General features: G+C 31.0%; 2 protein-coding genes and 1 long non-coding RNA gene across 3 annotated transcripts; all 3 read right to left on the reverse strand.

Annotated features, from left to right (window-relative positions):
• Window positions 1-800: 800 nt before the first annotated feature.
• On the reverse strand, window positions 801-2,014 carry LOC145305820 (uncharacterized). The gene is made up of 3 exons (XR_013874716.1): window positions 1,937-2,014; window positions 1,342-1,391; window positions 801-898 (listed from the first exon to the last, which is right to left on the reverse strand). It is a non-coding gene; the product is annotated as an uncharacterized LOC145305820 (long non-coding RNA).
• Window positions 2,015-3,262: 1,248 nt separating this feature from the next.
• LOC145305821 (uncharacterized) lies at window positions 3,263-6,041 on the reverse strand. Its single transcript, XM_080147644.1, has 4 exons — window positions 5,953-6,041; window positions 4,930-5,011; window positions 4,355-4,403; window positions 3,263-3,351 (listed from the first exon to the last, which is right to left on the reverse strand). The coding sequence occupies exons 1-4, from the start codon at window positions 6,036-6,038 to the stop codon at window positions 3,263-3,265; spliced, it is 306 nt and encodes a 101-aa protein (XP_080003770.1). The 5' UTR covers window positions 6,039-6,041.
• A 5,939-nt stretch (window positions 6,042-11,980) lies between these two features.
• LOC145305894 (uncharacterized) lies at window positions 11,981-25,211 on the reverse strand. The gene is made up of 14 exons (XM_080147750.1): window positions 25,065-25,211; window positions 24,076-24,137; window positions 23,056-23,156; window positions 22,362-22,405; window positions 21,473-21,550; window positions 20,905-20,966; window positions 19,999-20,127; window positions 19,579-19,658; window positions 19,347-19,379; window positions 18,668-18,719; window positions 17,643-17,774; window positions 17,089-17,131; window positions 16,150-16,201; window positions 11,981-14,889 (listed from the first exon to the last, which is right to left on the reverse strand). The coding sequence occupies exons 1-14, from the start codon at window positions 25,204-25,206 to the stop codon at window positions 14,730-14,732; spliced, it is 1,170 nt and encodes a 389-aa protein (XP_080003876.1). The 5' UTR covers window positions 25,207-25,211; the 3' UTR covers window positions 11,981-14,729.
• Between the last annotated feature and the right edge of the window lie 781 nt (window positions 25,212-25,992).

The raw sequence follows: 25,992 nt of genomic DNA on the forward strand, positions 1-25,992 counted from the left end.
TCAGTTATAATGTGCGACCATGTTTCATATAGCATTCATCATAAATCTAAGAATCCTTAACCCTGTTCCTGATTCATTCTCTATTTCAGTTTCTTCGTCAGAACCAACCATCTCAATGTTAATAAATTACTAACAATGGTGTCTATTAGGTTCTCTATCCAGTAATAGTCGGGATCTTATTAATTCGGGACCTTATGGGATAATAAAAACTAGCGCTGCGCTCCTACCATATTGAAGCACTGTGCTCGAAGGAGGAAGGAAAGTAACAAAAAAATAACCTAATATCAAACTTAGATACATAAATTAAATAGCTTAAAACCATACAAAGACCTATAATAAGCTTCCAAAAAATGGAGAACTATATCGGTTCAGCGGTTAGCTAGATCCAAAAAATATTACTACTTTATATAATAATAGGATGGACAAAAATTTATTTCTATTCCCAATAATGATACACAAAACTATTACTTCTGTAGAAAAAATAATAGACCAAAATCCCAACCCTCCCTAAATTTTTTGATTCCTCACAGATATTTAACTAAATTTATTAGTTTGCTGTTAGTATTATAATTATATTCCTCAGATATTTCATTTTTCTCCTCTAATGCTGTTTCTATTTCTCTAATAGCAAAGATTTCTGTGATTTTATCTAATTCAACTTGGATGTTGGAGTAATCATGTTATTCTAAAAAAATGTATATAAACAAAAGAATCTAGGGCTGAGTTTTCTTTGTAAGTAAGGGCTGACAGTCAACATAGTTATATTTGAGATAAAAATTAGCTGTACTACTAAAAGAATATAATTTTACAGAAATATTTTCCTTTTACCATCCGAAACATTTTCAGCTAACTCACAACAATCTTTTTCTTTCTCAATCACTGAGTCTGATAGGTTATCCTATATTAAATTTATTTGTAATAAATGATTTACACCTTACACACACAAGTAGAACAAATAAAATAAATAAAATTCCTTCTTCGTAGAAAGTTGGGTAAATGTTTTTTGTCAACATTTAAGCTACTTAAGGCTGAATATTGCGATAACATATTATTCTAAAGATTCTGCTCGGGATCTAAAGGTATAACATAATAGACGATAAATTGTTGTACACCCCAAATTATGTTAAACAGAAATACTTCTTTGGTTAAAATTATTGAAGTTTTTAGATTATGCTACAAAAAAATATTGTGTTTAAAGTTTGAGGGGGGTGGGGGGGGGGGGTGGTGGTGTTTTTTTCCCTAGGATCTTAGGGGATGAGAAAAATCCACAATTTTGCGAATAAAAATTACCCCTTCTAAAGAAGAAAAGCATTGGTGTAAGCTACGTAAATATATCTTTACCTGTAGACACAGAATCAAAGATTTGTAATTAGATCCAATTATACACTGCTCTGAAATTCAGATATATTTTTCAACTGTCATCCTTTATAATAGTAACCGATATGGTTCTCCTTTACAATAAAGACTCTTATTGGTCAAGAAAAGGTTTATACCTATTTTGGGGTAGGGTACCTTAACCCTTCCAAGAAAGTAGAGCATCATTTGAATTAGACAAAAGCTTGAATGACAAAAACAAAACCTATCAAAATACTTCATGTTGTGACGGATTGGCGTTCGGACATACATATTGAAAGGCAGACATTATCCTATTATACAAAGTAGTATTTTTTGTCTGTCGTAAAGGATCTCGCTAACCGCTGAACCGATATTGTTCTCCTTTACAGTGAAGCTTCTTATAGGTCCTGGGAAGGTTTTAAACTATTTTTAAGGAGGGTGTCTTCACCCCCCTCCCCCCAAAAAATATTTTTTACTCTTTGAAACTTAAATTTAAAATGGGATGAAGTTGACTTTTCTCCCTCCTACCTTAAGTGCCCCTAGAGGCTTCTAGGGGGGCGTAGCCGCTAGTAAAAGTATAAAGTACTAAAAATAAGCTTACCTAAAATCAATAGTTCTAGAAGACAGTCAACTGAAAGGTTTCCCTGTTTATTGGAAAAGGGTATAAAAGTATAACAAGGATGACAACATCCATAAGTAGCGAAGCACAAACAATTAAATAAGAATTTAGATATTAGTTGTCAAAAGCATGTATATTAGGAAAAAATCACGAAACCTTTTCAAAATTTTTTTTAATTTCTTAATATTTATATTTGACATATATACTGACTGATGGTTAAAGTAAATTGCATAGTGGATGCTCAAAACAACGGGAAATTTAATTTTGATATGTTTAACTACAAAAATTAAAAAAAAACGGACCATAAACATTAAGGTCCAAAGAAATGAGGAAAAATGTAAAAAATATAAAAATAGCCCAAAAACTTGAAAAAAGGCAATTCTGACCGTCATAGTTGTTTTCTTTAAACGATAGAAAATTTAATTTTGATATCTATAACTGAAAAAATTTTGAAAATCGGACCATAAACACCAAAGGTATGGAATAAAATGTGAAAAATTCAAAAATAGCTTAAAACCTTTCCAAAGACAGTCTGATCGTCACAGTTGTTTTCTTAAATCGACAGGAAATTCAATTTTGATATCTTTAACTGAAAAAATTTTGGAAATCGGACCATAAACACCAAAAGTACGGAAGAAAATGTGAAAAATACAAAAATAGCCTAAAACCTGCTTAAAGACAGTCTGACCGTCATAGTTGTTTTCTTAAATCGACAGGAAATTAAATTTTGATATCTTTGACTGAAAAAAATTTGGAAATCGGACCATAAACACCAAAGATATGGAGAAAAATATGAAAAATAAAAAAATAGCCTAAAACCTGCTAAAAAGCGGTCCGACCGCCATTGATGTTTTATAGTTAATTGTGCTCCTTAATAATAGGAATGTTGTCAAAAATTTTTAGCCTTTTATCTTTTATAGGAGCCGAGAAATTTACGTTTCCCCCAAACTAAGACGGACAGACGGACAGACGGACATTTCAAATTATAGAGTAGCTTCGCTACTAAAAATTATAGAGTAGCTTCGCTACTAAAAAGAAAATCTCTATATTTGAAGGTTATTTATGAAACTGGGAAGAGCCATCCACACCTAACCTCACTTAAAGTATTAAACAAATAAATTACCCTCCCTCCACATTTTTATAAATTATTATTATTTCAATAATGCATGGCGGAGGGGGAAGGGGTCAACTAGGCACTTCAGGGGAATACGAATAGTCCAATGAATTTTGAAAAAAGGAAAAGTTATAAAAAATGCGCATATTTTTAATGCCTAATAACCAAATTCCGATTGGAAGATTTTTTTAAAATTATCCCTTTGCCTTTGAATTTTGACATGTGAAAATGATCCAGTCTGGTGCCAGGTAGTTTACGTACTGCACTGATATCACTTTACTACCTATACATATACAGATAGTTCACATACTACAGTGTGTTTTTTTTTATGAGAACTTTTTTGAAAGCAATTTTACCCCACTTATAGTTATCAGAAGTTAATAATTAATGGCTTATTTTCTTCGTTTTTTAATGCAATTAATAGAACACCAAACAAATATTTCAGTTTTCATTTAAAAAGTACAGTAAAATCTAAAATTTAAAACTTAGGTGTCAACATCTAAAAATGGTTTAAGCGCATTTTTCTTATACCTAAATCTTCTAAGAAAAAATTAGATTTTCTGTAGTCGACTTTGGGGGCCCAGTACTCCCTCCCTGGATGAGATATGACCTTTAAACTTTAATATGTTCTAGTACATGTCCTTAATAGTATCTGTAAACATTTTTAGCTCTATATCTAAACTTTGAAGTGTTTTGCAGCCATTCTTGCAAAAGGTTGAATATTTGAGCATAAGGAAAATGCGCTAAAACCATTTTTAGATGTTGACACATTAAGTTTTGAATTTTAGATTTTACTGTTTTCTTTTTAATAAAACTTAAATATTTTTTGTTGTTCTATTAATTGCAATAAAAAACGAAGAAAATAAGCCATTAATCATTAAATTCTGATAACTATAAGTGGGGTAAAATTGCTTTCAAAAAAGTTCTCATAAAAAAAACACATTGTATATGACCTAAACATTTAATATAGCTTATATTTTACTAGTAGCTTTAATTTTAGTTGTAATGATTTAGTTCTAAGTCTACCCCCCCCCCCAAAGAAAAAAATATATACATATATTTTGATTTGTAAAAAAGGTATTTTAAGAGGGTTGGAAAAGTCGCACAAACCCACCCAAGAACTGAGAACCAAAACTTAAAAGTTTTAAAACTATATACTTACCTTACAAAAATAATCATTACACAAACAAAAGAGTATTTTTAAATCTTAATTGAACATAGATTGACTCATGAAAATAAGCATTACAAGAACCAAAATAATAAAATCTTAAATAAACATAGATTACTTGTTGTGTAGAATTTTATCTTGATTACTCCTACAACCATTTCAAAATCCTGAAATAGATCCATAAATTCTGCTAAAAAATTATGAAACCTATTTTTTTTGTAGCTTAGCTGAGTTATGCCTAACCTCTAGGGGGACTATAACTGCTTTCCCCTAACCCTGGAGGGCACCCAGAACCAATTGTATCCAAACATCATATGGCATAAAGAAAAAAACAAAACAAAAGAAAAAGCTACCCCTTCCCCTTATTTTATGTCCTTGACTAGGCGTTATGAGGTAAAACGCCTTTTATTGCAAGAATTTTATCTGGAATTTCTTAACTGTCGAATAACAATATAAAATAAAATAATAGTTATTTATCGCATTATGATAAACAGCTTTTCGCAGATATAAAAATAAACAATTATAAAATTAAAACCAGTTTTGATAGCCCCGAATGCGGAAGGTAGGGCCAACAAAACTGAGAAAACATGATATATTACAATACGATACATGATTTTTTACAATGGCTGAGAACCATTTCTAATTCAATGGATATTAATAATCGGTTCTAAAGCAATACTGAAAAATGCTTACCTGTAAATTATTATTATTATTAAAGGTAGATTTCTTCATCTTCTCATCGATGTTCAACATTAATATTCGAATCTCTAACTTTCTAATAAAAAGAAAATTATTCGGGTATAGTAAATTTCGGTATTATCCTCTTAGGAAATTTTTCTCAAAATTTGACAATTTTTATACCCCCCCCCCCCTCCCCAAGAAAAACGGCCCCCTGGCCTGCCTAGCCGCGGGCGCTCGGCCCCCTAGCCATATAGCCTAACCTAGCCTAACCTAACCCAGTCATTTAGTCAAGGGGGGGGGGGTATAAAATTGAAAAAATTTCTATGAGGTTAACGCCTAAATTTCTTAGCAACTCCTCTTAAGGAGCGTTTCGTTATATTTTCATAGTAGCTTTTCCCCTATTCCTAGTGCCAGCGGGTTGCTCTAACCCTGCAGGGCCAATTGCCTAACCCTGCGGGGCAATCACCTTACCTTACTTAACCTAACCTACTGTGAAAACACCACGAAACGCCCCTGAAGAGGGATTATACCCAATTATTCTCATTTTTTGGTGAATAAGAACATCATATAGATAGTATGCAATGTCAACAATTCATAACATATCTCTCATCTATTTTAGGAGTCTTTTAATTCTTAAATAATTATAGATATTTCTCGCATCATATTATAAACAGCTTTCCGCGGACATAAAATGTACAATTTTAAGATGAAAACCAGTTTTTTAGCCCATGCCTAAATATTATGATTGTACATTTATTTATTCATAGAAAACTGGATATGATATGATATGGGCATAATTTGTTCGTATGAATGAGGACCGGTTCTAATCCACCGGATATTATTGGTTTCGAATGCTAGAAAGTATTTTATCAGTTCTATATATAAAACCCAAGGAATGCCCTAATTATTGAGTAAATAAATTGCTTAACATTTTTTTATCTATAATGTATTGTTCATTGATTAAATGGCAATACCTACCATAAAAAGTTGAATTGTTATCCTTTTTTTGTACTCTAATGATATTTAAAATCTTACATTTTCTTAGAAGCTTCTATTGTAGATTTCCTTTTTCTGTTTCCCAATCTTCCAAGTTTTATTTTCTTTAGCTTAAATTTTTTCATTCTTTATCTAAAAAATTTTTTTTTCAAAGAAAAGTCAGGAATTTTAAGGGATAACACAATAGACGATAAATTGATAAGATGTCAACTACGTAAACTGTTTTTAAACCCCGAACAAACATATTATGCAAATCTGAATTTTCAAAATAGCAGCTTTATTATTTATATAGGATGATTTTACAATAAATATGAAATGTAGATGCCTCTTTTGGTTACAAAATTCCACTGTTATTTTTTAATTAATCAGCACCAATAAAGCACAAGATCTCAAAAACAGCATTTGGGGGTAATACTGGTGAACAAATATATTATGCAAATCCAAAACAAAGCAACAAAAAAAAGGTTTTTTGGCACTTTTCTCCTCTTTTAAAGATTGATTAGGATAAAATAATATTTTTTTAAGGGATTTATGCATTAATTATTATGAAATATAGTATAAGGTAGAAATTAATGATTTTTCTAAATAAGAAATGATTGAAAAAAATAAATTCGATCCCTATCACTTTAGAGGACAGCTGCTGACCCCTAGTCTTATGGATGCACCTAAATACGTGTTAAAGATAAAAATTACCCTGAAAAGTATACAAAAATGTTTTTTTATGTGTTAAAAAAATTCATTTTAAAATCTTGATTTTAAGGATGATGACCTTTCAGATGCTCCTGTTGGTGGTGATGGTGAGCCAAATGTTATCTAAGTACATGCCCATTACAACAACTTGTCTATTAACCTATGTACCATTTTTTGTAGTCATAGCAGCCTCCAACGGAGCCTTCCGACAAGAAATATAACCATCTTCTAAATACTACAATATTCACCTTATGAATTGAAGTAAATAAAATTGTAATTCTTTTCTTTTTTAATAATGCTGGGCTGGAGGATGCTATAACTACAAAAATTGGATCATAGTTTAATATATAAGTTGTCATCATGGACATGCACTTTGATAACATTTGGCTCATTATCACCACCAATAGGGGCATCTTAAAGGTCATCATCCTCAAAATCAAGATTTTAAAATAGATTTTTTCAACACACCAAAAAACATTTTTGTATAATTTTCAGGGTAATTTCTATCTTTAACATGTATTTAGGTTCATCCATAAGACTGGGGGTCAGCAGCTGTCCTCTAAAGTGATTGGGATCGAATTTATTTTTTTCAATCATTTCTTATTTAGAAAAATCATTAATTTCTACCTTATACTATATTTCATAATAATTAATGCATAAATCCCTTAAAAAAATATTATTTTATCATAATCAATCTTTAAAAGAGGAGAAAAGTGCCAAAAAACCTTTTTTTTTGTTGCTTTGTTTTGGATTTGCATAATATATTTGTTCACCAGTATTACCCCCAAATGCTGTTTTTGAGATCTTGTGCTATATTGGTGCTGATTAATTAAAAAATAACAGTGGAATTTTGTAACCAAAAGAGGCATCTACATTTCATATTTATTGTAAAATCAGCCTAAATGAATAATAAAGCTGCTATTTTGAAAATTCAGATTTGCATAATATGTTTGTTCGGGGTTTAAAAGCGAAGCGAAGGGTCGGTCCGTCCGTACGTCCGTCCGAGATAAATAGCTTTTATTCGTTAATTTGGGCATGTTAGAATTGTCCTATCGATTTCAAACTTTGCATGATGATTCCTGTTGGGTACGATTTAGAAAGCGTAGCAACTCTATAATCATTACCAGAATGTCCGTACGTCCATTTTAAACATGTTGATTTTTCTACTTTTTTAACAACAAATTTTCAAGTGTTCTAATTATCCGTTTGATCTGATTTTTGGTATATTGATTCCTGGGACAACAAAGAACAATATTATAAGCGAAGCAACTCTATGTTAATGTTAAGCAACTCTATAATCAATTCCAAAAATGAGAGTATGTCCATAAACATTATCCTGCTTCAAGCAGTTTTTCAACAAATTTACTTACAATTTTGCTTCGACTCTTATACTTTTAAATTCTGATTATTCAGTTCAGATACTATACAAGTGTTAATGTCCGTTTGTCCTACCGTTTCAGTGCTTCGCTTTTATATATAATCTTTACCAGAATATCCGTATGTAAAACATGTTGATTTTTAACCTTATTGACAGCATGTGATGTAATTATCATATTATCTGATTTTTTAATATTGATTTCTTATATAAAACTTTGTATGGACCTTGATGATTCTTGATATCTGTCTTTTAATTCTTGATTTAGTAATATAGCCACTGTACAAGTTAATAAAAGTCTGTCTGTCAAAGCTTAATATTTCAAGTATTAAAACATCAGCTTTTGACGTTTTTTAAAAATCATTTTAAATAATAACTATTTCTTTGATCGACTGATGATCACAGACAGACAGGCGGACGTTCAAACACATAGTACTATGGAATAGCCTTTTCAACACCTCTTATGATTTACTGATAAAAAAGCATAACTCCCTTTGTAATTTAAACAAGGATGACAACATCCATAAAAACGAAGCTTTGAAATGGTATGACGGTTAAACATTAACTCTTGTAGATTGTCAGAACTGAATATAAAAATATAAATATATAACTTTTTACAATATTATACGTAAATTTGTTGCAAAACTTTTAAAATACGGAATACTGTTTAAGGACATACTGATATTTTAATACTTGATTATAGAGATGCTTCGCTCATAATATTGTACCTTATTGTAATAGGAATCAGTAATAAAAAAATCAGATCAATCGGATGATTTTATCACATAAAAAATTGTTTTTAAAAAAGAAGAAAATCAACATGTTCAAAATGGACATACGAACATTCTGGTAATGATTATAGAGTTGCTACTTTTTATAAATCGTACCTAACTACTACAGGAATCATTATGCAAATTTTGAAATTGATAGGACAATTCTAACATGCCTAAATTAACGAAAAAATCTATCCATCTCAGACGTAGTGACGAACGGACCAACCCTAAATATAGAAAAGATTCGCTTTTAAAAAAGGATCACAATATCCCTCCCCCCCAAAAAAAAAATCTATGCAAATGGTAAAACATACGAACATAATACTTGTAGGGGGTCGAACTCTTTCTAAATCCTACCTTACTTTTATATGAAAAATCTTTAAAAATTTGAAATAGATAGGACAATTATTTATAACATGCCTAAATAAACGAAAATAGCTTACTTTTACGTACAGTCATACTACGTACGGACCGTAATAAAAAGAAAAGCTTCGCTTTAAAAAAAGATAAGCTCTATATAATTATCCAAACCACATAAATTGTATTATTAAAGTATGATTTAACTAGCGGCTACGCCCCTAGAGGCCTCTAGTGGCACTTTAAATGTTTTTTTAAATTTCAAATATGTCTACGTTGCGTTGAAGTATATGTTGCGTTGAACTCTATTGTGATTTCTCTCGCCAAAATAGTTATAAACCTGCCCGGGACCTATGAAAAGCTACCCTGTTAAGGAGAACCCAATCGGTTCAGCGGTTAGCGAGATCCTTCGGTACAGACAAACAGACAGACAAAGATCATGTTACTTTATTATAAGGAATAAAAATAAATAGTTATAAACCTTTCAAGGACCTATGAGAAGCTACCCTGTTAAGGAGAACCCAATCGGTTCAGCGGTTAGCGAGATCCTTCGGTACAGACAAACATATAGACATCCTGTTACTTTATTATAAAGATTAACTACTAGAAGAGCCCCTGGCATCTAGGGACTACGTATTTGATGTTGAAGGGAGGAGGAATAAAATGATCTAAAACAATACTTAAACCGATTAAAGTGAGGTAAACATTTTTTTAGAAATAGAGAGATTTGTACATGTATTTCTGGGTCCCTCCAAACGTTTCAACTAGTAAAATCTACGTAACTGGAAGTGGAAAAGAAAACCCTAAAAAAGAGATGGATAATCACTCATTTTTATGGCGTCACATGGCTGATTTTTTAAGCGACTTTCTCCATAAATTATGTAAAGGGAATCTATTATTATCTTATGTAACACAGCCTACTTATGTAGATATTGAATTTAGTACTGTCATACTTGTGTATAAATAAACTTGTATATAAAACATCTGTGCGGTTGGGGAAGACGAAGAAAGTCTCTAAAAAAAAATCAGCATGTTACGTCATAAAAACGAGGGATTATCATGTCTTTTTTAGGTGGTTTCTTTCCAACACCTCCTCTCCTCATCTCTCATTTTTATGACGTCATTGAGGGACTTTCTTCTTAAGAAGTAAATCTTCTCTACCGTTCAACTGATTTATGTCCGCTGCTCGCGCTTGTCACTTTGAATGAGTTGCACCTATTTTGGTTGCAAGGCATTCCCACTACTTTAACTATCTATGTTGCACATCTGACAGACACCATTAAAACTGTCCCGAATTTGTATTAATTTTGAGGAACACGACTCCAGTTACGTCATATTTTTCTTTCCCGAAAAAGGGAAGGGGGAAAGAAAAAAAGGGAAGGGGGGAAGAAAAAAGAGATGGGAGGAAAGGGGGATTTCCCCATCTCTTTTGAAGAGATTTTCTTCCCCCCTTCCCTTTTTCGGGAAAGAAAAATATGACGTCACTGGAGTCGTGTTCCTTAAAATTAATACAAATTCGGGACAGTTTTAATTGTGTCCATCTGACACAGCAGCGGTAGGAACCATTTTTGACGTTTTTAGTTATAACGCAGTATTAGGCCAAGATTCGAACCTATTACTTATAGATGCTCTAAACTTTTTAAAGGGACTGTGAACGTAAATTTTTCTCATCTTAATATCAAATCTTAACATTATCTCATTCATAATATCTCACAGATAGAGCAAAACGCGCTTTTGTTTGCTTAAAAAACGGCTTTTCCGACGATTTTTATAAGGTACGGGGAAAGGAAGAAATTTTCTCGTATTCATTCGAATCCGGTGGATAGGAACCGGTTCTCATCCATACGAAAAAACTATGTCTAGCATCGTATTATATCCAGCTTTCTACGAATATAAAAATGTACAATCATAAGATTAAAACCAGTTTTTTTAGCCAGTGCCTTCGGCACCTCGGGGCTAAAACAACTAGTTTTAATCTTATAATTGTACTTTCTATATCCGCGGAAAGCCGTTTATAATACGATGCGAGAAATAACTATTCCGTATTATATAAAATGTGCATTAAATTGCTTTTTTCTCCCATTACAGCTAAAATTAAACTTTTTCACATAGTTCTAGATTTTTCCTAACAGTTAAGCTGACTTTTAACATAATCCTTGCTTTAATCCAATGTATAGTTACTTAGAAATTGATAAAATAAGCAATATTTTTTTATTGAAAACCAAATACAATAACAAAGCCAGAAACAGGTTTTTTATTAGTATCCTATTAACTTTAAATGACCCATCTCTCGCCCACCTTTAATTACAAATTTGTCAATAATAAAGACGCAATATTTCTTTATAAACAGTCTGATAAAAGTGTAAACTAATTCTCCAAAGTGGGTTATTTATTGTTCAACACAATAAAAAAGGATATTATTATTTTATATAACCTATGAGATTCAACCCTTTGTAGACAGTGAGGTTTTTTTTTGTCAATAATACGAATTTAAAATATGTCTTTATTACCTAATTACTACGTTATAAAAAAACGAATTGGCAATTTTATAGCATAAAATAAATCCTTAACAGTAAGTAAATTGTTTCAACTATATATGACAAGTTAAATATCCCTACAAACATTATAAGAAACAAAAACGTTCAGATTTTCCCTGTTTTTTCCTTTTTCCCTCTCAAAATACCATAAAATCAAGGCATTATTTCTGGATATTTTTGTGAATAGGACATTTTTAGTTGATCAGTGTAGTGAAATGTGCTTAGTAAATGTTAAGATTTGATAATCAGATGAGAAATTTTTACGTTCACACTCCCTTTAATGTGTCATTAATACATCCTGTACATATTAATTAACAATAAACAATAGTAAACTCTAATATTGTAAATATTTATTAACAAAGCAAGAATATACATAAATTTTATATTAGATTATGGTTGATTGTTTAACATATTTTAAAAGCGAAGCTTTTCTACAACTAGGGTCGGTCCGTCCGTCCGAGATAGATAGCTTTTATTCGGTTATTTAGGCATGTTAGAATTGTCCTATCGATTTCAAACTTTGCATGATAATTCCTTTAGTAGTTAGGTACGATTTAGAAAGCGTAGCAACTCTATAATCATTACCAGAATGTCCGTACGTCCATTTTAAACATGTTGATTTTTTCTACTTTTTTAACAACTAATTTTTATGTGATCTAAATATACGTTTGATCTGATTTTTGGTATATTGATTCCTGGGACAACAAAGAACAATGTTATAAGCGAAGCAACTCTATAACCAAGTCTTAAGAATGTAAGTATGTCCATAAACATTTTCCTGTATCAAGCTGTTTTTCAACAAATTTACTTACAATTTTGCTTCGACTATTATACTTTTATATTCTGATTATTCAGTTCAGACACTATACAAGTGTTAATGTCCGTTTGTCCTACCGTTTCAGTGCTTCGCTTTTATGGATGTTGTCATCCTTGTTTCTATAATTTATTCCTTTACCCTATTTCACCACCCAAATCATTACCACATAACAAGAACGATTTGTAGAATATTTCACTCATACTCTTTTGACGGTAAAATTGGAAATGTTGTATATCAGGGAGTAAGGGAGTGGACAATGGATCGATTATTAAATTTTTAGGAATCTCAGACTTTGGGTACTGACTTCAAGGGAATGTGCAAGAATTTAGCAGGTTCTGGCTGACTTTGAGTACTAGAGCATCATTGCCGCTAACTCGCTAAGTTAGTTTTGAATATAGCAGACAAGTATCAATAAACTTAATTTCTAGCAGATGGCTGGTTTTAACAGTTTTTTTCTCTCCAAAAAATATCATTTCATTGATATAAAACTTGATTGTGATATTTATGTAATAAACAATCTAAGAACCCTTAAATTTAATTCTTGTATATAGTTGCATTTTCCAATTTAGGAATATGGGGTAAACAGGTTCCAGGGACGATTATTCTAGTAATAAATTACAGAATGGTTAAATCAGTCTGATGTATTTGGGTACACCGACAAACGTCCTACCGCGACAAACGTCCTAATGTGACAAACCTCCTAAACGACAAACGTCCTAAAGGGACAAACGTCCTAATGCGACATCTCTTTAGTAAAACGTCCTAAAAATTTTCAAAAATTATGAAATAAAAAAATCTTCAAAATTTAAGGGCAAAATCCTCTAATTATAAAAATATTTAACAATATCAAATTCAAAATGGCGATAAAACACAGGAAAAAATACTTTTTAAATCGAATAACTTTAACCATAGGCTAAATTTTACAAATCTGTCTGACAGTTTTCCCACAAAGTCAAAGTGTTGGCTATCACAAACGGAATGGTTTCGAACCCAATACAACCGTGCATTACAAAAATAAACCTTTAATTTTCTAAATTAAAAAAATATATATCTATTTCCTTCTATTTTAGAACATTTATAAATTAAATTTGGAAGATTGAATTTTTGAAAAAAAATTTGGACGTTTTACTTAAGAGATGTCGCATTAGGACGTTTGTCGTTTAGGATGTTTGTCGTTTAGGATGTTTGTCGTTTAGGAGGTTTGTCGCATTAGGACGTTTGTCGTATTAGGACGTTTGTCGGTATACCTGTATTTGTAGTATAATTTGTAAATAAATGTTTTTTTAGAACTTTTTATTATTTTCTCGTATTCATTCAAATCCGGTGGATAGGAACCGGTTCTCATCTATACGAAAAAACTATGTCTAAAAAAAACTGGTTTTAATCTGATAATAATACATTCTATATCCGCGGAAAGCTGTTTATAATACAATGAAAGAAATAACTATTATAGTTTTTTAAATTTGATTAACACACTCTTTACAATTTTCTGAATAAATCTGGATTTCATGGCTTTTAAGCAAAAACTCTTAAAATAAATTAATTGGTCATTGTCCCCTCCCTTACTCTCTGGTTGTATATACATTAAGAATTTCTTTAGTTTAATATTAAAATGAACTAAGAAGAAATTAATCCATTATTCTATGTTATATTTAAATTAGTAGGAAAATGTGTACATAAGTTTATGATGTATAATCATAACTTTTAGCCTTTAACATGTGATATATTTAGTAATCAAGACAATGGACGATAAATTGATATCTCTACAAATAAAAATACATCTTTTGTGGATTTGAAATATTGGTTGAAAAATGTGGACACTAACAGTTTTAAACCAAATGAAATTTCAAAAAGGAACCATCTGTTTGTGCCAACAAATAAAGACTTTAGCCCAATATCTTCTCCCCCATGCCACTTAATATATCACTACTTTATAATGACAACTAGCGGCTACGCCCCTAGAGGCCACTAGTGGCACTTTAAATGTTTTGTTTTTTTATTCAAGTCTCTTCGTCACCTATCTATGTTACTTTTAAATCTCTACAATACCTAGCTATGTTGCGTTGAAAACTCTCTTCATAAAAAAAAATTGATTTTTTTGTGATTTCTTTTTGGAGGGTAGTGGTGGTACCCTCCCCCAAAATAGTTATAAACCTTCCCAAGACCTATGAGAAACTACCCTGTTAAGAAGACCCCGATCGGTTCGGCGGTTATCATTCGGCACAAACAGACAGACAAACACACATCCTGCTACTTTATTATAAGGATTAAACTAAATCATAATTAGAAATATCCATAAAACTGTCCACTACTGTGGATTTCTCTGGTAGCTGTACAACATTGTACTTTTGGACAATATCATGTCGGACATACAAATCATTTTGATTCTTTCCAGTCGTTGGATTCAAGTCGTTTCTGTGGGTAAATCTGAAATAGATTGATAGATAGATTGATAGATAAATTGATAGATAGATTGATAGATAGATTGATAGATAGATTGATAGATAGATTGATAGATTGATAGATAGATTGATAGATAGATTGATAGATAGATTGATAGATAGATTGATAGATAGATTGATAGATAGATTGATAGATAGATTGATAGATAGATTGATAGATAGATTGATAGATAGATTGATAGATAGATTGATAGATAGATTGGTAGATAGATTGATAGATAGATTGATAGATAGATTGATAGATAGATTGATAGATAGATTGATAGATAGATTGATAGATAGATTGATTGATAGATAGATTGATAGATAGATTGATAGATAGATTGATAGATAGATTGATAGATAGATTGAAAGATAGATTGATAGATAGATTGATAGATAGATTGATAGATAGATTGATAGATATATTGATAGAAAGATTGATAGATAGAAAGATAGATAGATTGATAGATAGATTGATAGATATTTAGATTGATATATAGATTGATATATAGATTGATAGATAGATTGATAGATAGATTGATAGATTGATAGATAGATAGATAGATTGATAGATAGATTGATAGATAGATTGATAGATAGATTAATAGATAGATAGATAGATTTATTGATAGATAGATAGATAGATAGATTAATGATTAGATTGATAGAGAGATATATTTATAGATAGATAGATAGATAGATAGATAGATAGATAGATAGATAGATAGTTAGATAGATAGATAGATAGATAGATAGATAGATAGATAGATAGATAGATAGATAGATATATATATAGATAGATAGATAGATAGATAGATAGATAGATAGATAGATAGATAGATAGATAGATAGATAGATAGATAGATAGATAGATAGATAGATAGATAGATAGATAGATAGATAGATAGATAGATAGATAGATAGATAGATAGATAGATAGATAGATAAATTGATACATAGATAAATTGATAGATAGATAGATTGATGGATTGATAGATAGATATATAGATAGATAGATAGATAGATGGATGGAAAGATAGATAGATATATAGATATATAGATAAATAGATAGATAGATAGATAAGTAGATAGGTTGATAGATAGATAGATGGATAGATAGATATATAGATAGATTGATAGTTAGATAGATCGATAGTTAGATAGATGGATTGATAGATAGATAGATTGATAGATAGATATATTGATAGATAGATAGATTGATATATAGAGATATAAATATTACCTCTCATATCCTTTACTCTTCATAAAATCTCTTATTATTTCTACAGATGAATCTAAATATAACAAGGATGACAACATCCATAAAAGCGAAGCTCTGAAACGGTATGACAGACAAACATTAACCCCTGTAGAGTGTCAGAACTGAATATACAAAATATAAATATATTAGTTTTGACAAAATTATACGTAAATTTGTTGCAAAACTTCTTAAATAAAAAAATGTTGTTTAAAAAGTTAAAAATTAAATGTTTTCATGGATGTAAGTGTATTCTGGTAACGATTATAAAATTGCTACGCTATCTAAATCGTACCTAACTACTACAGGAACCATCATGCAAAGTTTGAATTCGATAGGACAATTCTATCATGCCCAAATAACGAAAAAAGCTATCCGTTACCTAAAGACGTACAGAACGACCCTAATTATAGAAAAGCTTCGATTTTAAAAAATCTGACTGAAAAATATTTTTAAAAATGAAAATTGTTTTTAACATTTTTTCTCATAATAAAGCCCTTATTTATGTAGATTTTTGCGTATATATCTCGCAAACTGCCTAAGTGATTATGTGAGGACACTCCCCAATCAAAATAATTGCTTTTCTTCCAATAAAAGAAATATAACACTTCACCTCAAAAGCGGGTTCCCACTCCCCCCCCCTCTCCACCCCTAAAAAAATCGTGTAAAAATCATAATCACCCAGGGAGGGAGGTACCATTGGGCAGTTTATTACACTAATCCCCAAAGTCTAATAATAACATTTTTTTATACGTTGCTGGCTTAACAACCTTTGGGACTTTTATTGAATTTTTATTGGTTGAGTGTTTAATCGTTTCAACCAATAATTGTAATGTACAGAAGGGGTAATTTTGTGCATCATAATTGGGAATGTACATCAATTTATCGGCAATTGTCTTATCCCTTTAGATTCCTGATAGTCACCTTTCATCATTACTCCCGCTAAATCAACTTCGACGGACAAAACCTAAAAAAAGAAGAAATTTTCAGTAGAACAGTAGGATGAAAAACATATATAGCATCGCATTACAGAAAATTTTCCACAAACATTATAACAAAAAATAAAAAAATAATACCTAACTGGTTTTATCTTAAAATCTTAAAATTTTTCATTTTAATATCTGTGGAAAGCTGTATATAATAAGATGTTGTATGTAAGTATTAATTCATTTGATTAATTCTACCTATCTATCTATCTATCAATTTATCTATCAATGAATTTATCTATGAATCTATCTAAAGTCTATCTATCTATGAATCTAAAGTCTATCTATCTATCTATCTATCTATCTATCTATCTATCTATCTATCTATCTATCTATCTATCTATCTATCTATCTATCTATCTATCTATCTATCTATCTATCTATCTATCTATCTATCTATCTATCTATCTATCTTTATTTATATCTCTATCTATCTTTATTTATATCTCTATCTATCTATCTATCTATCTATCTATCTATCCATTCAGCTACCTCTATATTAACTTTAGTCCAGTCAATGGCCCTGAGAATGGCAAACTCGAATCCCTCGACATCCAGAACAAAAAGGTTGACAACAGGATTGTAGAGTGCTGACAGTATAGACTCCAGGGGGAAACATTGAATCTGAAACGTTATTTCTAGGGTTAGGCCGGATATCCGGCCATTTTTAATATTTGGCCGGATACCGGATATTGACACTATCTGGATACAGGATAACTGGCTGATTTACAATGCCGGATATCCGGATTTCCGGTAATTTGCTTGATATCTGGCGATGGCCAGGAATTCGGCCGGATACCGGATATCCGATATTATAAATCAGCCGGATATCCCCCCACCTAAAAAGATATATTTTAGACATTTGTATTACCATATAATCAATACCAGAAAGTCTGTACATCAATTTTTAACAATTTTTAACAATGTTTTTTTAATAATATTTTTTACAATTTAATGCGTTGTAAGTTTAAAGCTCAAAAGATGAAGTGTTTAAAAAAAATCAGTTATGTGACGTCATAAAAATGAGGGATTAGAGGAGAAATTTTTATTACTTCATACAAAGACATTTGTAATGCTTCTGTAAGTTTATATATGTTAATATTAGTTTGTCTGACATTCTGATTTGTTTACCTTAGCTTTTATGGATGTTGCCATCCTTGTTAGTTAACTGTAAATATTTATGGACTTTCACAATTATTGCTATATCTATCCAGGCGGACAGACGGACAGACATCCTATATGTAGATAAGCTTTACTATCAAAAATAATTCTCCTATTCATTCGAAACTGATTAATATACGGTGGATTAGAACCGTTAGTCATCCATGCGAAAAAACTATGTCTAGCATCGTATTATATTTATTACGAATATAAAAATGTACAATTATGATTAAAACCAGTTTTTTAGCTCGTGCTTTCGGCATTTCGGAGTTTAAAAGACTGGTTTTAATCTTATAATTGTACATCTTATATCCGCGGAAAGCTGTTTATAATACGATGCGAGAAATAACTATTACCGTAAAAACATCCTTCTTAGATTTGGAATTAGAGCTGAAACCGGCCATAGCCCTGAAATAAACAAGGATGACAACATTCGTAAGTAGCGAAGCACAACAAATCATAGCTGTGAATACGGACAAGGAGATCAAAAGGTAATTTGTTAAGATCAAGAATCACGAAACCTTTCTCACATATTTTGAGATATTTCTATTCTGCAGCATGGTTTTCATGGCCTTTTAGCGAAAACTCTAAATCTAATTAATTGCCCTTTGTTCCATTCGCTTCTCCCTGGCAATGATCCAATCCTGCCTGTGATTACATAATGAAGAAAATAGTAGTCATTTATCACATCCTATTATGTACAGCTTTTTGCTAATATTGAAATATAGCGGAAAGGCTCACAAAACTGGTATTAATATTTTCTTTTTTTAAATCATGAAAAATTGTCTCTAACCTGATGCTATACATGATTTTTTGGTATGGCTGAGAACCGGTTCAAATCCAGCAGATATTAATCTGTTTCAAAGTCACATTGGAAAAATTTTTCTCGTATTCACTTGAATCCGGTGGATAGGAAAAAACTATGTCTAGCATTGTATTATAACCAGCTTTCCGCGGATATAGAATGTACAATCATAAGATTAAATCAGTTTTTTAGCCTCGAGGTGCCGAGATGCGAGAAATAACTTTACTTACTTTGTCTTTGTCTTCTCATCTGCAATACCAGAACTAAAAAAACATAAAAATAATCCTTATAATAAAGTATTAGGATGTTTGTCTGTCTCGCCGAACCGATATGGTTCTCCTTTACAGGGTAGCTTCTCATAGGCCCTAAGAATGTCTATAACTTTTTCCACCCTCCAAAGAGAAAAAGAATACTTTAAAAATATTCCCGGAGGAAAGTCGCTACAAATATCTATCTGAGTACCTGTGCATATTAAACTCCATGAAGCTTGGATGTGTATCTGTCCCCAGACAGGTATTGATCAGGTAGGATCTTCTATTCACCTGAATTAGGCCTGTTAGAATTATCCTATCAACTTTAAAACTTGACATAATGATTTCTGTAGCACCTGATTGGAACCCTGAGGCATTGGTCAGCAACCTGCCTCATACTAAAGATATTAAAATGGTTCCTACTGATGCTATGTTAGGCACATGACATATTAAATAGTAGTATAGCATTAATAGTAATTTTCGAAAAATTATGCATTATCTATTTTTCTATTTGCCTATCTATCTATCTTTCTTTCTATCTATCTTTCTTTCTTTCTATCTATCTATCTTTCTTTCTATCTATCTTTCTTTCTAACTATCTTTCTTTCTATCTATCTTTTAATCTATGTACCTTTTTACAATGTTTGAAAAATCCTGGCACTGCCTCTACAAGAATGCCTGTCCATCCATAATTAGCCTCGAGTGGTAGAGAGACAGAAAATTCACAATCTGCGGCTCCAGCCTCCACGAAGAAGCCATTCTAGATTATCATACATTAGGGTGGGTTGATTTTGGACATTTTCATCTGAGACCTAAGTGGGAAGTTGAACTCGATTTATATAAATATAATACAACTCTGATTGCTTTAAAATTTATATCTTAAGTCTAAAAACCGTTGGCGACCCGACCACACATATAGCTATTTGTAAATGGGAGAAAATCTCAAAAAAAAACCTCTCCAAATTGGACAATTCTCAATAAACCCCATTTCTAGGACTAGGAACAAGATATTTTGAAACGGACAAAAGTTCCTGATTCTACTCCTCTCAAGGCCTTTTCAGGGAGCACCATGAAGCTTATAGTTCTGATTCAATACATTTTTTGACTCCCATTCACAAATAGCTATACAATTGTATGTGTGAACGTAAATGGTTTTTAGACTAAAGATACATTTTATAACATCTAGAGGTGTATTATACTTATATAAATTGAGTGCAAGAAGTTCTCGCTTAGGTATCAGATAAAAATGTCCAAAATCAACCCACCCTAACATATTTTTTTTCAAAAATATTTTAATTTATATTATGTCATGAAATTTTTTTCATCTAAAAATCTGTGAAACTTTGGATTTTTTATTTTATTGTCAGTATCAAAATGTTATTGTATCATTATCAAACACAATGCATTACTTATAACCTTTTGTTATTCATATAATACAAAAATCATGTCTGTCCGTCCGTCTGTTCATCGGTTTGTCTGAAGCTTAAGATCTCAGTAATCGCTTCTCATGTTATAGATGTTGTCATTATTTTGTTACCTTGAGCTTGTTTTTAAAGACCATCTCCATAATATCCAAGGCTTGGTTGTTATTTACCATTTCTAAATAGATAGATAAATAAAGGTTGTCCATTGCAAACTGTTTTTTTAACCGCTTTTTATCTATCTTAGTAAAATTAAAAGGATTTGGCAGCCTACTACTGACCGTTTAATGGGATATTGACGAAAAATCCACAACATAAACAGGAAAAGTCTACGAGGAAGTACTTAAAAAAAATTGAGGGGGGATTTTGAAATTTTAGGTTGGTTGGGGGTGTCCCACGCCCTAAAAAAGGTATATTCCCTGAAGAGTAGAATCCGATCGGTTCAGTGGTTACCGAGATCTTAAGGGATAGACGGACGGACGGACAGACAGACCGACGGACAGACAGACAGATGGAAGGACAGACGGACAGTCGAACAGACGGACAGACGGACGAACGGACGGACAGACAGACAGACAGACAGAGAGACGGACGGACAGACAGACAGACATAAATCTACTATGTATTATAGATAAATAGATTTACAAACATATAAAAGACAGACAGACATATTTATATATTTACCTTTTCTTCCAGGATTTACAAGATTATATTCAGAATTATTTGGGGCAGGTGACAACAACATTTCATTTTCTATCACATCTAAATATAGATTTTATAAACAGTTTGTCTGTCTATCCGTCTATCCATCTATCCATCTGTCAGTCTAAGCAACCGTCCTTCTGTCCATCTGTTCTGTAAGATAATTTAAATTAATCTGCAAGTTAAAGAGACAAATGACTAATTTTTTGTGTGATGATTCCAATGACTCAACAGCATCAACTTAGTTATAACCAACAAGCGAAATATTTATAAAATAATATTTGGGGGGCATATCAAAAGGTTGCCACTTCTACCAACGAGAACTGAAAATCATGTATAGGTTTCATGATTTTTTTTCTGAATTAATTTCGTTGTTGGTATAAGCTTGAATCTACTCAATCGTTCATTGTCCGTCAGTCTGTACATTCAACTAGGGCTAGGACATCAAATTCATTAATTATTACAGTAAATAATATGTAATATTTTTTATATTTAATAGTACATTATCTATTGTTATAAGTTTATTTGTTTCATGTCTAACCCCTGTGGATATTTTTAACTCTGCAGGGCTAAATTGTACCTAATATGACAAAAATTTACCTAACTTAAAAAAATATATGATATATAACTTGTAGAAAAATAATTATGAGAAATTATACTTTACTATAATTCCTTTAAAGTTTCATTAAATAAACTTCCAAATGAAAGATACAAAATCTTATAAGAAAATTTTGAAGTAATTATTTTAGAAGATTTTTGTCTATGTAAATATATCAACTTTCTTTAACGGATAAAGAATGGGTAATTTTGTTTACCATCATTGGGGAAGTACAACAATAGTCCAATGTCTTATCCCTTAAAATCAACTTACGAGCTAAATAAGGATCATCTGCATCCAGACAATTTAAGAAGGGCCTAAAATAAATATATACATATATATTATTAACCAGATTAGCTTTCATAAAAACGTACACCTTTTTAAATTTGAAAAAATATAATAAACAAACATACAAGAAAAATAAAAAATAGTTATTTATCGCATCGTATTATAGACAGCTTTAAATTATTAAGATTAAAACCAGTTTTGTTAGCCAATGTGGCCTGGGCTAACAAAACTAGTATTAATATTATGAATTTTCTTCTTGCTATATGATGAAAATTGTTTATCACACTAGTCCCCAAAGTCTCATAGAAACATTTTCTTATTTATTTATTGGATTTTGAATGGTTGGTTCATTTAATGTTTCAACTACTGATTATAATTTACAGAAGTGGTATTTTTGTGTATCATCATTGGGGAAGTACATTAATTTATCTTCCATTAAATTAAATTAAATTTAAACTTTTTCATCAATAGTCTTTAATTTACAGAAGGGGTATTTTTTTCATCAGATAATGCTCGTTGGTATGAAAACTTTATAAGGAATTTGAGCATTCTATCAAAAATGATAGCTGAGAAAATTATTTCCCCTAAAAAGTTCCTGACGTACATACATAACTATAGAGTTTCTGAGCTGCAAATGAGATAAATTTTAATGTAATAGGACAATTCTATTGTTACATACCTCAAATCTATGCTACTTTGTTCTTCATCCAGTAAATTATTAATTTTATAATGAACAATGAGATCTGAAAACCTTCGTCTGCTTTCTTCATAAAGTCCTGCCTAAAAAGAATAAAATTGCGTTATCTCGTGATCAGTTGGGTTGATTTTAAACATTTTTATCTGAAACCTTAGCGGGAACTTGCAAATGTTTTTTTATAAGTATAATACATCTCTGGATGATATAAAATTTATCTTTAGTCTAAAAACTGTTTGCTACCACACATTTAATTGTATAGTTATTTGTGAATGGGAGTAAAAAATGTATTGAATCAGAACTGTTCTTCATGGTGCTTCCTAAAAAAGCCTTGAGGAGTAAAATCGGGAACTGTTATTCATTTCATAATATCTCGTTCCTAGCAGGGAGTAAGGGAGGGGACAATGGATCGAATATTCAATTTTAGGAGTCTCAGACTTTGGGTAATTGCAAAAATATCATTTCATAGATAAAAACTTTATAGTGATATTTGTGTAATAAGCAATCTAATTTAATTCTTGTATATAGTGGCATTTTAAAATTTTGAAATATGGGGTGAACAAGTTTCAGGGACAATTTTTATTAATTAATACAGAATGGTTATGTCAGTCTGATATACTGGTAATCTAATTTTCAAATGAATGTTTTTTTTCTTAGAACATTTTTCTTATTTTATAGTTTAAAAATTTGATTAACACACCCTTTTAAATTTTCTTCAAATTTTCCGGATAAATATGGTTTTTATGCTGCCCTTTCGGCGAAAACTCTTAAATTGAGTTAATTATTGTCCCCTCCCTTACTCACTGCGTTCCTAGCCTTAGAAATGACTACAATTCGCCATATTTAGGTTTTTTTTCGAGAATTGGCCAACTTTTAGAGGTTGTTTTTAGTCATTTCTATGCTTAAAATCACATTTTCTCCATAACATCCCAGAGTGACAAATGGACGAACGGACAAAGTGAATTATAGAGTATCTTGGCTACTAATAATGAGAGGAACACTTACCTTTTTAAGTCTTTGAACCTCACTACAGTCAATACCAAAATTATCAGCTACTGTATTTAAGTCTGAAAAGATAAATAGTAAGAATCTGATTATAAACCATATTTGAGATAAACATACAATTGATTTTTTCCCTAATTTCCGAAGTTGTGCGACAGATAACCCAACTATTGCAAACGCTATTTTCAGCAACCCCGTAAAACATAAACGTAAAAATATCTTAATGTGTGAAAACAAAGCGATTTACACATTCAAAATTTAAATTTTTCAAATTTTGATATTTTTTTAAGGTTTGAAGCTTTTTTAGCTAGTAGTAAATATTGAGATAGGATGAGAGTTATACATACAAAATGGGAAACTAAGATTCAGCTTCAGATTCATATTTAATGTTAGGAATCAGGAATCTAAGGGAATAAGACAATGACCGATAAATTTATGCACATCCCCATGGATGATTAACAAAATTACCCCTTTAAGATTACAATAAGTGGTTGAAACATCTGGACACTTTACTAAATAAACCATCTATTTAAAATTCAATAAAAGTCCAAAAGTTGTCAAGCAAACAAATAAGAAAATGTCATCATAAGACTTTGGGGACTAGTGTAATCATATTCCAATTTCTCCTCCCTCCCTGGTTATAAATACCAACATTGATAATAAGAATAAACTATAGAGATGTTTTGTTTAAATCATATTTTCATAAAATTTAACATTTATTAAGTAAATATGATGATTATATTTATTGCATCGTGTTATAGACAGCTTTCCGCGGACATTAAAATTAAAAATTATAAAATTGAAACCAATTTTCTTAGCCCCGTGGACCAGGACCAATAAAACTATTTTTCTAAATTATAGATTTTTAATTTAGAATTAATGGAAATTTGTCTGTAATACGATGCTTTGCATTATTTCTCAGTATGGCTGAGAACTGGTGCTAATCTATCGGATATCGGTCGGTTTCGCAGCCACACTGGAATAATTCTTACCTTTTTTTGTGTATTCAACGGATAGAAAACCCAAACTTCCAAAAATTAATATTGCAACGAATGTTTTCAATTGCTGCCGACTTATTCGCCGTAAATATTTACTCACATATAAATTTAAATTATTATATTGTGACATATTCATATTATTTTTCTGAAAAAGAAAACAACAAGGATGACAAAATTAATAAAGCGAAGCTCTGAAACGGTGGGAACAAACGAACATTAACACTTGTAGAGTGTCAGAGTGTCAGTCAGATCAATCGGATATTTAAAAATACATAAAAAATTTGTTAAAAAAGTTAAAATCAACATGTTTAAAATGAACGTACGAAGATTCTGGTAACGATTAAAGAGCTGATACGCTTTTAAAATCGTACTTAACTACTACAGGAATCATCATGCAAAGTTTGAATTCGATAGTACAAATCTATCATGCTTAAATTAACGAAAAAGCTAACCGTTACGAACGGATGGACGTACGAACCGACCCTAATAATAGAAAAGCTTCGCTTTTAAAAAGAAAGCAAGGATGACAACATACATGAAAAGCAAGTTAAAAAATTCATACCTACATACCAACAAAATTTACAAATATAATTGGATATTTCTTCGGAAGATTTTTTTCTCTAAATGTTTTTCAGTTCAAAGATTTTTTTCTTCTAAATGTTTTTGAAAACATTGAATAAAAACACAAATAATTAAAAAAGGCGCAACTCATTACATTGCAAAGTTAGGACTTCTGAGAATCAGGTCGTGTAATCAAAGGGTTGATAATCTATAGGGCGAATGGACGCTTTACATCGCAATTATGTATGTTTTAAGGTGCGTATTTATAATAAAGGTACTAAGAAAGAGAGGGATTGTCTGATTGAGCCAATAGGAGAATCGCATCGGTACATACATTTAATTTCATTGGTTGAAATTTTGT

This window comes from Acartia tonsa, chromosome 14, assembly GCF_053477335.1.
Source record: "Acartia tonsa isolate MP-2025a chromosome 14, ASM5347733v1, whole genome shotgun sequence".
In the NCBI taxonomy this organism is placed as follows: domain Eukaryota; kingdom Metazoa; phylum Arthropoda; class Copepoda; order Calanoida; family Acartiidae; genus Acartia; species Acartia tonsa.

Bases quoted from the DNA above. Each gene is read 5' to 3' on its own strand.
- LOC145305821 (XM_080147644.1), bottom strand. From the start codon at position 6,038: ATGAAAAAATTTAAGCTAAAGAAAATAAAACTTGGAAGATTGGGAAAC. The intron at 4,404-4,929 runs GTAAGCATTTTT...GATCTATTTCAG, and splicing joins ATAATAATAATAATTTACAG to GATTTTGAAATGGTTGTAGG. The intron at 3,352-4,354 runs GTAATCTATGTT...GTATATGTATAG, and splicing joins GATAAAATTCTACACAACAA to GTAGTAAAGTGATATCAGTG.
- LOC145305894 (XM_080147750.1), bottom strand. From the start codon at position 25,206: ATGAATATGTCACAATATAATAATTTAAATTTATATGTGAGTAAATAT. The intron at 19,659-19,998 runs GTACATAGATTA...GGCCTAATTCAG, and splicing joins TTTTCAAACATTGTAAAAAG to GTGAATAGAAGATCCTACCT. The intron at 17,132-17,642 runs GTAGCTGAATGG...TTCTTTTTTTAG, and splicing joins GGACTAAAGTTAATATAGAG to GTTTTGTCCGTCGAAGTTGA.